Source organism: Rhodotorula toruloides, assembly GCF_000320785.1.
Source record: "Rhodotorula toruloides NP11 unplaced genomic scaffold Scaffold1, whole genome shotgun sequence".
Lineage (NCBI taxonomy): Eukaryota > Fungi > Basidiomycota > Microbotryomycetes > Sporidiobolales > Sporidiobolaceae > Rhodotorula > Rhodotorula toruloides.
The window spans coordinates 204,801-218,232 of NW_015622961.1; the positions used below are offsets into that span (position 1 = coordinate 204,801).

At 62.4% G+C, this 13,432-nt stretch overlaps 4 protein-coding genes across 4 annotated transcripts; 2 read left to right on the forward strand and 2 right to left on the reverse strand.

Annotated features, from left to right (window-relative positions):
- Window positions 1-85: 85 nt before the first annotated feature.
- RHTO_00087 (helicase MOV-10) lies at window positions 86-3,354 on the reverse strand (the record flags this gene model as incomplete). Its single annotated transcript, XM_016413771.1, has 6 exons — window positions 86-361; window positions 422-584; window positions 638-952; window positions 1,010-3,029; window positions 3,092-3,100; window positions 3,177-3,354. The coding sequence occupies 6 exons, from the start codon at window positions 3,352-3,354 to the stop codon at window positions 86-88; spliced, it is 2,961 nt and encodes a 986-aa protein (XP_016276778.1).
- Window positions 3,355-3,544: 190 nt separating this feature from the next.
- RHTO_00088 (nucleoporin) lies at window positions 3,545-9,838 on the reverse strand (the record flags this gene model as incomplete). Its single annotated transcript, XM_016413772.1, has 5 exons — window positions 3,545-3,946; window positions 4,009-6,303; window positions 6,362-9,267; window positions 9,321-9,724; window positions 9,795-9,838. 5 exons carry the CDS (start codon window positions 9,836-9,838, stop codon window positions 3,545-3,547), a joined length of 6,051 nt encoding a protein of 2,016 aa, XP_016276779.1.
- A 162-nt stretch (window positions 9,839-10,000) lies between these two features.
- On the forward strand, window positions 10,001-11,549 carry RHTO_00089 (capsular associated protein; the record flags this gene model as incomplete). The annotated part of the gene is made up of 6 exons (XM_016413773.1): window positions 10,001-10,002; window positions 10,149-10,267; window positions 10,454-10,507; window positions 10,570-10,883; window positions 10,977-11,063; window positions 11,127-11,549. Coding segments are annotated over 6 exons (999 nt in total).
- Window positions 11,550-12,086: 537 nt separating this feature from the next.
- Window positions 12,087-13,280, forward strand: RHTO_00090 (mitotic spindle assembly checkpoint protein MAD2; the record flags this gene model as incomplete). The annotated part of the gene is made up of 6 exons (XM_016413774.1): window positions 12,087-12,175; window positions 12,282-12,412; window positions 12,569-12,707; window positions 12,785-12,921; window positions 13,026-13,123; window positions 13,200-13,280. The coding sequence occupies 6 exons, from the start codon at window positions 12,087-12,089 to the stop codon at window positions 13,278-13,280; spliced, it is 675 nt and encodes a 224-aa protein (XP_016276781.1).
- Window positions 13,281-13,432: the final 152 nt, after the last annotated feature.

Here is a 13,432-nt window from a genome sequence, read left to right on the forward strand (position 1 = left end):
CTTTGTAGCGTTGTCTCGTTCCCTGTCAATACTTTATTCTCTCCTAGCTTCTTTGTGTGCGTTGGGCTGTAAACGGCGTTGCAGCTCAAGACTCGTCCTCGTTGACTGTCGCGCTGACGAGCCGGCCAATCAGGATGTCGAAGGCCTTGTCCTGCGCCTGCCTGTCGTCGCCGTCCGCTTTGCCGTTCGCACCGGGCGAAAGGGCGGGCGAGTTGCGGGATGACCGCTCGGCGTGGTAGCGCTGCTCGAGCTTCGAGACGGCGTGACCGGCTTCTTTCGCTGCGGGATTGGCGAGAGGCGGGCCGACGTAGCAGTTATTTCGGACGCAGAGGCGGTAGAAGGCGAGCCACCATGGATCGGCCTGCGGAAGGAACGGGCGCTTCAGTCGGCGCGCTGCTTCAATAGGACAGGCGGTACCCACCGTAAGAGTGTGCGCGTTGCCGACGATTACAAGGAGCTCTTTGGCCCGCGTCATGGCGACGTTGAAACGCTTCGGCGCGTGCAGCAGTCCTCGGTCTTGCGCGCGGTCGATGGGAAGCCAGCGAAGCTCCTTCGAGCGAACAGGCGAGATGATAACGATGCGGCTGCGAAGCGGACAATCAATAACGGTCAAGCATGTATGAAAGGGAGGACGCACTTCTCGGCACCCTGCAGCGCCTCGACGTTCCCGACGTCTACTTCGCCGAGCTGGACGGCTCGCAAAGCGAGACGGATACGCCAGACTTGCTCGCGGAACGGACTGATGACCGAGATCTCCTTCGCCGCAACCATGCCGTGCGCCGACTGGTCGACAGGTGGCCGAACGAGCGAGAGGATGAGGCTGACAACGGCGTCCACTTCCTCGATGTTGTAGAAGCTCGCTCCTTCGTCGATGTCCATATCCTGCCCGTTGACGTGCTGGAAGAGGATGGGGAAGCCGGGGTTCGAAAGGCGAGACCACGCTCGTAGCGGGCTGCGAAACGGGCGTCAGGAGGATGCTCGAAGACAACAAATGAACGGGTGTACTGACCTCTCCTGCACGCTTCGCGAGGCGTTCGGGATGAGCGTTTCGTGGTAGAAGAGCGTCGAAGGCAGCCACAAGATCTCGGGTGTTGAGCGGAAGTTGCGGACCAGGTCGACGAACGGAGTTGACTTGATCTCCCAGCGCACATCCGGGTGCCTTGACCGGTTCCGCCGCGAGTACGGATGGTCGGCATAGATTGGTCGCTCCATCAGCCGCTCAAGCAGCGAGACGTCGAAGTCTTGGTTCCTCGCCTCCTCGGAAACGATATGTGGGCCGAGCTGCTTCGGGTCTCCGCAGACCGTGACGTGAGCTCGGTGGCAACGAGAGTCGTCTGTCGCTACGACGTTGAGGGCGCATGCGATGTCCGGTTCGGTCGCTTGCGCCGCCTCGTCGACGAGGAGGTATGCGAAGTGCGGTTGGGCGAGAGGCGGAGGCTTGTGCGGGTGGATACTGCCCGCGGTGTACACCTCGAGACTCGACAGGTCGTGGTTCGTCACGCGTCCCTTCAGGAGGATGCTCGCGTCCAGCACTGAGCAGCAGATCACGCGTTTCGAGAGAAGCGTCGACATGTTCGGGAGGGCGAAGCGGTCGTTCTCGACGTGGCAGAAGGGCAAGAGCTCGCCACGCACTTCGGCGAAGGGCCGACTGGGCGAGTTGAGGCGGAAGAGGTTCTTCGGACCGAGGGCTCGTAATCGCGTAGCGAGAGTGTCGGTGGAAGGGTTGGAGGCGCCGCAGACGAGAACGTGGGCGTCTGGATGTCGCGCGAGGATCTGAAAGACGCCTTCGACAAGCGTCTTCGTCTTGCCCGTCCCGGGCGGACCGTGAAGAAGGAGAGGACAGCGGTGCCGGCCCCAAAGCATCGACCGTACCGCGTTCCTCTGCTCCTCGTTCAGGCTCGAGTCGACCCAGTCCGGCTCGAGGTCCTCCTTGGTCGGGGCCGATGCATCGAGCGAGACATCCTCCTTTTCCGGGAAGAGCCAGCTCTCGACCGCAGTCCGCCGTCGCTTCGTCGGCGTTCCGTTCGTTGCGCTCGTCGCCGCCTTCTCATTGCCGAGATGAAGCTGGAGTAGCTCCGTCGCGTGCCGCCATTCATTAAAGATCCTGTCCTGGACCCGCCAGATGACGTTGAAGACCATCGACTCCTCATAGCCTCGCAGCCCGTCACAGCGCAACATGACCTCGCCAGCCGCCCGGTTGATGCCCGCAACGCTCGCGTGAAACTCGAGGCCTTGCCAGGTCGAGTACGCTGGTCGCAGCTGCCGAAGGTTGAGGATGTCGCCGAGGTCGACAGGCGGCCAGCCTTCGCGGATGGAGCGGGCTTCGAGGATGTATAGAGGAGGGCCAGGCGGATCGGCGGGGTGTCGCGCCACCGGACGAAGAGGGACAGCGTAGAGGTTCGCCTGCTGCAGCTGGAGGCCGCGAGCAGTGTATTCCGCTTGTTGGAGAGGTAGCCAATGCCCGGCGTATGTTTGCGGCGCAAGAGGAAGGGCGGGCGGTCGACCTGGACCCGACGAGGGTGATTGTGCACGGCTTCGAGTGAAGTGGTCGCGCAGGATGTGAGAGGAGTTCGCTCGCTCGATGTCTTGGAGATGCGAGATGAGCTGCGGCGGGTATATGGCGTTGTGCAGAGGCTGATAGTCGATGGAGAAGGATTCGGCCGGGCTTCGAGGGATAGTCTGGAAGGGCACGTCGGCGTTGACCCGCCGAAGCCATACAGGGATGTACAGCTCGGCGTAGCGGTTCAGGCCGGGCGGATGCTCGAATTTTGGCTGCTGTTGCGGCTGAAGCGAGTTGGTCTGAGAAGGCGGAGGAAGGGAAGACGGGCCATATGAGCCCAGCCGAGGCATCGGCGGACCTGCTGGTGCGTATGCAGGCTGCATCGTGGAGACCTGAGCGGGTCCGGCGATCGTAGGCGGCGGTATAGAAGGCAGGAAAGCCGTCGCGAGAGGGACAGGTGGGGAAGGAGTGTGCTGGAGGGCAAAGGGAGCGGCCACGCCCGCAGGAAGCGGCAGAGGCGGAGCCGGCGCTGCGAGTACGTCAAGATGTGATCAACTGCGACCTCGCAGAGCAGCGGACGAGCGAGCTCACCTTGGAAGCCTATTCGGCGCGAGGAGGAGATGACAGCCAGATGAGCGACTCTCCGCGAGCTGTGGGTGTTCCGAGAGGGACTCACTGGACTGTGCAGTACCACCGCTTGGCCCTCGCGCCTGCACCATCGCCGCGAGCGCCGTCTGCCTCCTCCTCCGCTCCTCTTCCTCCAGACGCTCCTTCTCTGCCTCTTCCCGCTGCGTCCGTTCGTAGTCGGCGCGTGTGAGGCCAGAGCGCTGAGGCACACCCTTCTTGCGAGCCATCGGAGCAGGGAAAGCAACCGGACGAGCGAGGCAGGGTGAAGAGGACGAGGCGAAGGCCAGGATCACTCACCCTGCCGCGACATTCGCGCTTCTCTCGCTTCGTAAGGCTTTCCCGAGTCACTCGATAGGTTCATAAAGACACGGAGAGATGGGCTTCATAGGTCATTACAAAAGGCCGCTCGACGCGCCCTCACACTGTCAGTCTCCGCTTCAGCACTTCCAACAACGCCTTCCGATTCCGCTCCTTCGCCGCATCCGCCTCAGGCCCCGTCAAGCCCATCGCCTTGTCCACGATCTCCGCCGTCTCCGACCCCAGCTCGCCCAACGTCCGCGCGAACCCGCTCCCTTGTCCGCCTTGTCGCGCATGCAAGCCGAGCTGTGTCGTTGCGAGGAGAAGCGACGCTTCGAGCATCTCGGAGCAGACGGTCCGAAGCGCGGCCTGTAAAGGTCTGGGGAGTGTCGGGAAGGGGGAGGGCGAAGGAAGTGATGGTGCGGCCGTCGAAGTCGTCGATCGCAGCGTGTCGATGCAGTACGAGCACAGGTCGAACAGGGTGCCGAGGGACGCCTTATCTGACGCCGTGACTGTCGCAGTCTGCGTCGCGAAGCTGTCAGCGGTGTCCGACTTGACGGGCACGAGCTGGAGTTCGGACTTACTGGCAGGACGACCGCTCGCTCAACCTTCCAGTCCATCGAGTCCTTCAGCAGCGTTCCCCACGCGTCAGAGTAGTCGACTAGGGCGCCGACGACATCGCGAGCGAGCTCGACCACCTTGAGCGTGACAGCCGCTGCCGCTGGCCGCTTTGCGACGTCCGCCTCGCTCGACTCCATCTCGAGCCACCCTCGTTCCTCGGGCGTCAAGCCTTCGATGAGAGCGGCGAGGTGATTCGGGTGCAGGAGAGCGTAGACGAGGTGCTGGAGGAGGTGGAGGGACTGCTCGACAAAGACGTTGGCGACAGCGACAAGGGGCGAGTTGGGCGAGACGCCGCTTGCGATGCTGCTCTTGGCGATACCGTGCATGAGTGAAACGACCGCGGAAAGCTCCTCGAGGCCGGCAGCCGTGACGGGCGTGCTGGACGTCCAGCTGAGTGCCTGGACGATCTGCATGCCGTAGAGGCGGACGAAGCCCGTCACGTCCTGCTCGACGAAGCGTGTCGAGTCGCCCAGCGCCGAGACGAGCGCGACGACGAGGCGCAACATGCCCGTCCAGATCTCGTGCTGCACTGTTCGGGATCCGTCTGTCGGCGAGACGAGGCTGACAGCGCCTGCTTCGATGACGGATGTGAGGGCGTTGTCGGTCAAGGCGGTCATCGCGCCGTCAAGCGGGAGCTGCTCGGCTGCACGAGGTGACGAGGTGGCGAAGGCGAGACAGAGGTCGAGGACGTGCTGAGCGCAAAGGGGTCGTCCGGGCTCGAGCTGGTCCATGTTGACAAAAACCTCGAAGGCGGAGCGAAGAAGGTCGATCGAGTGGATGTGGGCAAGCCAGACTGGGGCGGGCGGGACGAAGGGCGAGGCGAGGAGCTGAGAGATGAGGACCACTGCGAGCGCCAAGTCTTGCTCGCTCTCGACATCCTTCGTCGCGCGAGCGATTGCGAGTAGGTCGCGCGTCGCCGAAAACATGTCGCGGAGGAGCGACTCGATGGCGGCACCGACCTTCGTCTTCTGTTCGTGAGCGAGAGTCGAGGGTTCGAGCGCCTTGACCTGCCGAACGACGAAGAAGACCGCTCGGAACAACGTCGCGTGGAAGCTTGGTGTCGCCCGACGTGCGACTGATTCGAGCGGGTCGAGCGCCTCGTTGGAAAAGACGGCGGCGAGATCGGTGACGAGATCGACAAGGACGTCCTTGCTCGTGCTCGCATCGACGACTCCCAGCACTTGGACAATGGCCAGCAGGATCGACAGTCGTTCCGCTTGCACCGTCAACATGACCTGGCCTGCCCGACTCTCCTGCGCAATCTCGCTTGCGACGGGAGATGCCGTCGACGCCATCACGAGGGCGACCTCCTTGCGGATCAGCGGCGAGACCACCTCGAGCAGCTGTCGCCACGACCTCGTCGCGAGGATCTGCGCTTCGATCAGCGAGAAATTGAGGTTGAGCTTGGCGGTCTGAGCGATCACGTTCTCGAACGTGTCGTGCGCAATCATGGCGTCCGGATCCGCCATGTAGCCGTCTAGTCGTCGTCGAACGAGAGGGATGGCGTAGAGGTAGCCAGTGCCGTACTCGCGAGCGTCGTCGAGCGGGTGAGGCGAAGCGGGGTAGCGGAGAGTGTCGAGGTGAAGGTTCGGGAAGGCCGACTGGACGAGCGCGTAGATGCCCTGATGCAGGTCCGGTGCGCAGGAGGTGGCGACTGCATGGATGACGGCCGATTTGACCTTGCGCGAGTCGCCCAATGCGCTCAACAGCGCCTTCACGCTTGCGGCGCCCTCCGGGTTCGCCTTGCTGAGCGCGCCCTGGATGTCAAGCGCAACGACCCGGACTGCGTGCGCCTGGGCGACTGCGCGGTAACAGTACGCGGCGACCGAAACCTCCTCGACCGGCTCGGGGCCGATGCTCTCGAACGCGATCTTGACGAGCGAGTCCCAGGTCGAGCCTTTCGTCCGCAAGTCGTCCAGCGCGGTGCCGTAGTCGACCAGGTGCTGCCAGGTGAAGTCGAGGAAGCGCAGGATGGCGGCGAGAACGGCAGGTTCTTCCTTCCACGAGTCCGACCACGACGCCAGCTTCTCAAGCGCAAGCGAGATCGCTGTTCGCGGGAGAGGCGGAGGCGGCTTCGGTGCGAGGGACTTGGCAAGCTCTTGTGCCGACTTTTCGGCAGGGGTGACCTCCTTTGTCTTGCCCTTGTCATCGGTTGCGGAATCCGGAACGAGGTCGTTGGCGGAGGTAGGGAAGGGGTAGGCGCGGCCGGTGACGACGAGGAGCGCGAGACCGGGCTGCGAGTCAACAACGGACGAGATCTGCAGAGTGGGAGCGGGTCAGCGCGCAACAAGGACGCGCGAGAACGCCGGCACGCACGAGGTCCCAAACAGCGACTTTGAGGTCTTGCGCAGCGAAGGAATTATCTGCGACCGCCAGCAAGGCCAGCACGATCTTCTCCACGCCGTCGCTGCCGCCAAGAAGGGTAGCCATGCTCGCGGGGGCATGAGCCGGCGATGTGCGACCATTCGATGACGCGCCTTCGTCGTCCGCACTCGACCCCAGGCAGAGGAGCGAGACGAGTCGAGCCGCCTGTACCGCAAGCTTGGTGTCGAGTGGCGCCACGATGAACCGCGCGAGCGATTCTAGGAGCTCTGGTCGACGAGTCGGCTTCTGCCCGCTGAGTACTGCCGAGAAGCCGAACGAGATGGCTGACGAGGCCCCGAATGATGCCGCGCTCGACGGCGAGAGGCAGAGCTTCTCGAACAGCGACGAGGTGACATTCTTGCTGCGGCGACGAAGGCGAAGGAGCTTAAGCGAGAGACCGAGTGCCGAATCGACCAGGTCCTCGAGCGCTTGGGCGTCTGCGTACCGTCCCGCCTTGCGCAGAAGGAGGATGCCGTCCGGTCCGCCGGCCAGCGTCGACAACAGCGGCGAGAGCTGCGCGACGGTCGCCTTGGCGCTCAGCAGCGCATCTGTCACGACCTGCACGACCGGGCTCGCCCCCGCAACCTCGCCCTCCTCGAGTACGAGCCCGTACAGCTGCATGCACCGCTTCGCGAGCTCGTACTTCTCCGCAAGCGAGGCGAAGCGCCATGACCCAAACATGGGCCAGATCTCGTCCCGGATCCAGCCGAGTGCGCGAACGAGCACGCCGTGCTTGATGTCGCGATACTCGGCCGAAGTGACGCATGCGGCGACCTGTTCTTCGAGGACGAGGGCGTGGACGAGCGAGAGGAGCGAGAGTGTGACGGGATACTGGCCTGCCAGCTTCTCTGCTTGCAGAATTGCTGAACCGGAAGATGATGAGCCAATCGAGGCGGTTCGCGAGTAGGCGGCCATCTTCGACGAGGGGAAGAGGAGTGCCGAGCCGCGCAAAAAGGTCCAGACGATGCCGGGGAAGGAGGGAAGGAGAGCGGCGACGAGGCCGACGAGCGAGCTGACGAGTGCGGTTGGAGCAGGGCGATTCGGATTCGGTGTGAGGGAGCGCTCGAGTATGCGGAAGAGGACTTCGACGAGGTCATATCGAGGCGGGGCTGTGCCGGGCGGTACCTTGCGACCAGGCGAGGACGAGAGGTGATCAATGAGAGCGGTTGCGAGGGTGTGGTCGTTGCGGAGCGTGATGCGAAGAATATGGAGGACGGCCGTAACGTCTCGCTCTTGCTCTTCCTCCGAATCCCAGCTCATCGGCAGCTCATCCGTCGAAGCCTCCTTACTGCCGAACACATCGACCTTCGGCCGCTTCATGCCAGCGTAATCCTCCAGCACGTCCGCGAATAGCCGCCATGCCGACCATTCGACATCCCACGCCACGACCACCGGCTTCGTTCCGTGCTGGCTGATCAAGCGGCCCTGCACGCCTGTCGGGATGACGACGCTTCGGGAGACGCCAATGGGCCTCGTGACGCGGTACGAGTAGCCGGTATCGGGGTCGGGATAGGTCGCCGTCTCGTACGGTAGCGGGGTGACGGAAGGGCCGGAGGGGACGACATGCGTGAGAGTGGGGAGAGTCGCGAGGTAGGCGAACGTGCTCTGGGCGCACTTGGCCGCCAAGAGCTCGTCGTCAGTCGACGCTCCCGCACTCGATGCGACTGCGCCATCCGCATGGTCCGGCGGCAGGAGACCCGCGACGCCCGCCGTGAGCGAGCGAACGAGGCTGACGAGTCCTCCGAATTGCACCGGGAAGCGCGACCGCGCCAGCTCGACAATCTCGGCTTCTCCCGCGCTCTGTGCCGTCCGGTCGAGGAGCATGCTTGTTTCGGGTGCAGCTTCGGCCGCAGCGACGACTGCCTGGTCTTCCCAGAACTGGGCGCAGAGGAGGGCGGACGAAGGGTTGCCGTACAGGGCGGAGAAAACTTCGCACAGCCCGTTAAGCTGCGTCGAGGTGAGGAACGGCAGGCGGATAAGGTTGGGCAAGGAGGTGACGAGGCCGCGGAGGACGGAGAGGTATCCCACGGCGTTGGGCTCGGTTACTGCGAAGGACGAGAACGACTCGCGTTGGGCGGACTGGCCAAGTAGTGGAGAGCGCAGGATCGAAAGGAGAACCGGGAAGAGGGATGATGCAGGCGAAAGGGCGTGTGCGGCGTAGAGCTGGAAGAGCGGCTGGGTTGACGAGCGGGACGGGGAGGATGAGGGCGCCTCGACTCGGAGGGACTGCTCGGCAAAGTCGTGGTACGACTCTGGTACGCCTCGCTCGAGCAGCGACGTCGTGACCTTCGACAGAAGGAACGCCCAGCCGATCAGTACAGGCGAGGACCGCTCCGTGTCGAGACGAACAAGCGCTTCGACTGCTTCGTTGGCCTTGATGAGGTGTGCAGGCGCAAAGATGCTCTTCGGGTCGACGCCTTGTTCGCCTGGTGCTCCAATCGGGTGCTCCTGCTCCATCGCGCTCTCGAGGTTCATCGCCTCGATCGCGACGAGTGTGAGGAGATCCGCCAGCTCCTTCTGAATCCCCTGGGTCTCGGCATCGAAGTAGCCAAACAGCTCTTGCCGCTGTCCCCATTCGGTCGATTTGATCGTGTCGAGTACCCGCGCGAGTTCGGGCCCGTCGGCTGGTCGAGGCGAGTAGTAGACGAGGAAGATGATTTCGAGGAGCGCTTTTTGCTCCCGCACGAGCTGCTTCGTCCAAAACAGTGAGTGTGTGGGTGATGCTCGGACGGCTTCGGGAAGAGACTGCGAGGTGCGGGAAGCAAAGGCGGAGAGAAGGGTCGAGGTGAACGTGTCGCTGAGGATGGAAGGGAGGAGGGTCGAAGCGAGGTCGTAGCAGGGGTGCGTCGTGTCGTCGTCTGCGGGTCGGCTGTCAGCCTGGGTCAAGCAGATGTGTGCCAAACGGACTCACGCGTTCGAAGCAGCAGCGCAACGATGCCAATGACGGCCATCCTCTCCTCAAAGACCCATGCTGTCACCCGATCCCACTCGTCCTCGCTCAGCTTCTCCGCCTTTGCCTTCCCCTTGTCCCTCCGTGCACTTCTCAGCGCAAGAAACGCCTCGACCTCATCAAGACTGAACCGGTCTGCAACCTCGAGAGCGGCCGACTGCTCCTCCTTGGCGACCTCGACCTGTCTCTTTGCGAGTTCGAACTTGCCCGATGCGAGCTTTGTCTTGCTCTGAGTACTCCGCGGGAACGGATCGTGCGGGCGCTGGAGCTGGGCGAGGTGCGTCGAGAGGAAAGATGAGGCGGAGGGAGGGACGGTGCCGGTGACAGCGGCCGACTCGAGCAGGACGAGCGCGTTTGCCCAAGACCTGTACGAACGTGTCAACGTCAGTGAACCTGAGTCCATGCCTTCCTCGCGCGAGTGCGGCCGACACTCACAGCGAGCGAGAGTTGGGCGACTCGTCTGCCTGCACGAGGGCCATGGTGGGCGGGTGCGCAAGTCTGGCAGTCGTCTAGCGAGCCGTACAGAGCGCTCTAGCCTTCCACAGCTCAATCAGGCGTCAGTGAGAGCGTGGTCAAGTGTCGACCCTCCTCTTTGACCTCGACCTTGACCTTGAACTCGCTCTAACGCTCGCTGGACTAACATGTGAGTGTTCAGCGCGATCATTACGATCTAAGGATTGGGATCACCCGACTTGCTCACCCTCCTGCGACTCTCCCGCCTCTTCGACGTCCTCGACTCGCCAACTCTCGCCTCAACCTCGCCCCGTCCGCCTCCGTGCGATTTTGCAGGAACCGCGACCCGCCCGCAGAAGCTCCGCCAGCATACGGCATGCAGAGGTTCATCGGCAGGAGGGCGTCGAGGAGCAACTTGCGGCCCGTCGTCATCATTGTGGCCTGCTTCTCAGCGAGTGAGTTCATTGTTGGACGTTTTTAGGAGGCTGCGCTGGATCTTGGGCCACAGCGAGGCTTGTGGCGACCTTGAAGCCCCCTCGACCTTTAGCGAGGCGGTGCTGGCAACCCTTCGCGCTCTTGCTGCTGAACAAGGGCGGCTGCAGACGACGCGGACTGTGTACTGACATTCTCTGAACCCGCAGTTTGGGGTATCATCGTCGCTGCGACCTATTTGCGGCGCAGGAACGACGCAGGCAGTAAGTTCGCTCCGAGTCCTAGTGCCTTCCTCCGCGTTCTGACTGTCTTTCGACGCTCACAGCGCCCTCCAAGCTTGCACTCATCTACATTGTCCTCGCCATCCTCTATTTCGTCGCCGCGGGCATCGAGATCTTCGGAATCCTTGCGGCCTGGAAATCGTCGATCCGCTTCGCACGCACCTACTTCTGGGGCTCGGCAGTCGTCGCCCTCATCGTCACCGGCGCCGAATTGATCAGGACCGTCGTGCACTTCACGGAGAAGTCGTCCATCATCGACACTTGCAAGCAGTCGTACGCGAATGACATCTCGAACGGCGGCTTGTCGTCGAGCGATGTGGCGACCTACTGCAAGGACAGCTGGAACAACATGACCTACGTGCGTCGAGGTCTCATTTTCTGCGTGATTGGGATTGCGCAGTAACCGCTGACGCATCACCCTCTCCATCTTTCCCTTCTTCTTCTGCCGCAGTTCGACATCGCATTGCTCATCTTTTCAATCCTCCTCTCCTTATTCTTCGCCTCGCTCGCCGCCTCCTTCCTCTACCAGCTCCAGAACGTGCGTCTAGCGAAATCACCGTCCGCTTCGAAGCGAGATACGCTGACTCGCGTTACTGTACAGCCTCAAACCCTCCGCACGCACGCCGTCAACGCAGCCAATTCGGCACAGTACGCCTACCCGCTGCAGCCTTACTCGGGAGGCATGCAGCCGCCCTACCCAGCTTCGGCGATGCCGTACGGTGGACCCGCCCCTCCGCTCTACACCGGCGGCGCGGACGCGACTCATCTCCCCTCATACGACAACCCGTACGGCATTCATCCGAGTGACGAGAAGCTCGGCTCGGACGCCGGACCGTACGCCCCTCCGCCTGGTCCGCCTCCGCAAGCGCAGAACCCGTTTGCAGACCAGGTCGAGCATGCGCCGCCAGTCAGGAGGGACGGCGAGAGTGCCGAGTCGTTCGAGCAGAAGCAGCACGAGTACGACCAGCGGATGAGGGCGGGAGAGTCGACTGAGACGGTCACTCTCGAGCCGAGGAGGTCGTGAGGCGGCGAAGATTCGTTGTTCTCGTTGGATGGTCGTTGCGCTTGTTCCTGCTGGCTGCGCCAGTGCTTCCTTCTCGCTTCCCGTAGTGCTGTTCTGTCTCCCCCTTGTCGTGACTATCTCGCCTTCGCAATGCCCTTCGTTCATACCAGCTCTGGCGCCGTCCCTCCGCTTCGGTCAGCTTCCGGACATCTTCAGAGAGTGTATGAAGCCCTGCAGACTGACAGACAGTTCGTCGGAAGCCGTGCACGCCGCATGAAAGGTCACTCAACTTCGCCGCCAATGTCAACGCTGCTTGACTTTCACCACACACCTCGCTCACTCGCTGTGCCCGCTCAGATTGCTGTTCGAGGGCTCAACGATCCGCTAAACCGGTCCTACCATCGCGCCCGCTTCTCCTCGCATCGCCCTACCCCTCCTCCTCCTCATCGCCCTTTGCGCAATTCGACGCCCTCGCACGGCCAACTCAACGACCGAAGGACCGCGCGCTCCCGCCAGAACCACTTTTGACACCCTTCGCACTCTTACGACGCGCCCGGCATGGCTACGAAGCGGAAGCAGGGCCAGACACTCAGCCTCAAGGGAAGCACCAAGATCGTGACAGAGTTCTTCGAGTACTCGGTTAATTCGTGCGTTAGCTCTCCACTATCCGTGCGATACCTGCGCCGCTCTCGAGCTGTACCACCCGCTAGGAGCGCGTAATTGGCGCTGACCACCGACCACGATTTTCCGCAGAATCCTCTACCAGCGCGGCATCTACCCTCCGGAAGACTTCAAGCAGGTCAAGAAGTACGGCTTGACACTGTTCACGAGCGCGGATGAGGCGCTGGAGCGGTACATCTCGAACGTGATGAAGCAGGTGCAGAGTGAGTGGCCTTTCGCTCTTCACGAGCGCTGGTTGCGCTTGTCGCTCGGTGCCAGCCGCGTTTAATCCAACGTACCGGCATCGTAGACGTAGCTGTTAAGCCGTTTGGCGATCACGCGTCGCAACCTAGCTGACCTCTCTCCTCCCTCTCCTCCAGCCTGGATCCTCGCCGGCAAACTCGACTCTCTCGCGTTGATCGTCATGAACCGGGATACGCGAGAAGTCGTCGAGCGGTGGCAGTTCGACATCCAGGTTGAGGAGACGGCGGGTGAGGGAGACGGCAAGGAGAACGAGGGGTGAGTCTGCGCGCACACGAGAAATCCTGCCGCTTCACGCTACTGCAAGGATATGGCTGACGCATGTTGTTACTCAGACCGACCGGCGCCAAGTCAAGTACGGAAAAGCCGCTTAAGCAGGAAAAGACGCCCGAGCAGGTGCAGAAGGACATCCAAGACATCATGCGGCAGATAACGTCGAGCGTGACGTTCTTGCCGTCACTCGAGGAGAAATGTGCGTCTTCAGTGCGCTGTGGCTAGACGAGGCGGTCGCCCCAAGGGAGCTGCCGCACTGTCGCTGGAATGCTCGGAAAGCTGATGTCCCTCCTGCTCGCGCAGACGTCTTCACCATTCTCATGTACGCCAAGAAGGACACCGAGGTACCGAAGGAGTGGATAGACTCGGACCCACACATGATCATCGGCAACGCGGAGCAGGTGCGTCGTCCGAATGGCCTTGTTCTACCGCAGCTTCGTTGAGTGGCGCTGAGCTCCAGCTACTGGTCCCATGCAGGTCAAGCTCCGCTCGTTCTCGACAAACCGACACAAGGTACAAGGACTGGTTGCGTACCGTCTCGGGCAGGACGTCCTCTAGAGCCCATCGCCTTTTCGTCTTTCTTTCGCCATACTTCTGCCGTGTACAGCTTGTGCAACTTATGCATCACTCTATCTCACCAGTTCGCCACAGCGGAGAGACGAGACTGCGAAATGCGAGTTGCGAATGCGAACATCTCCTCCAGCTTCAAC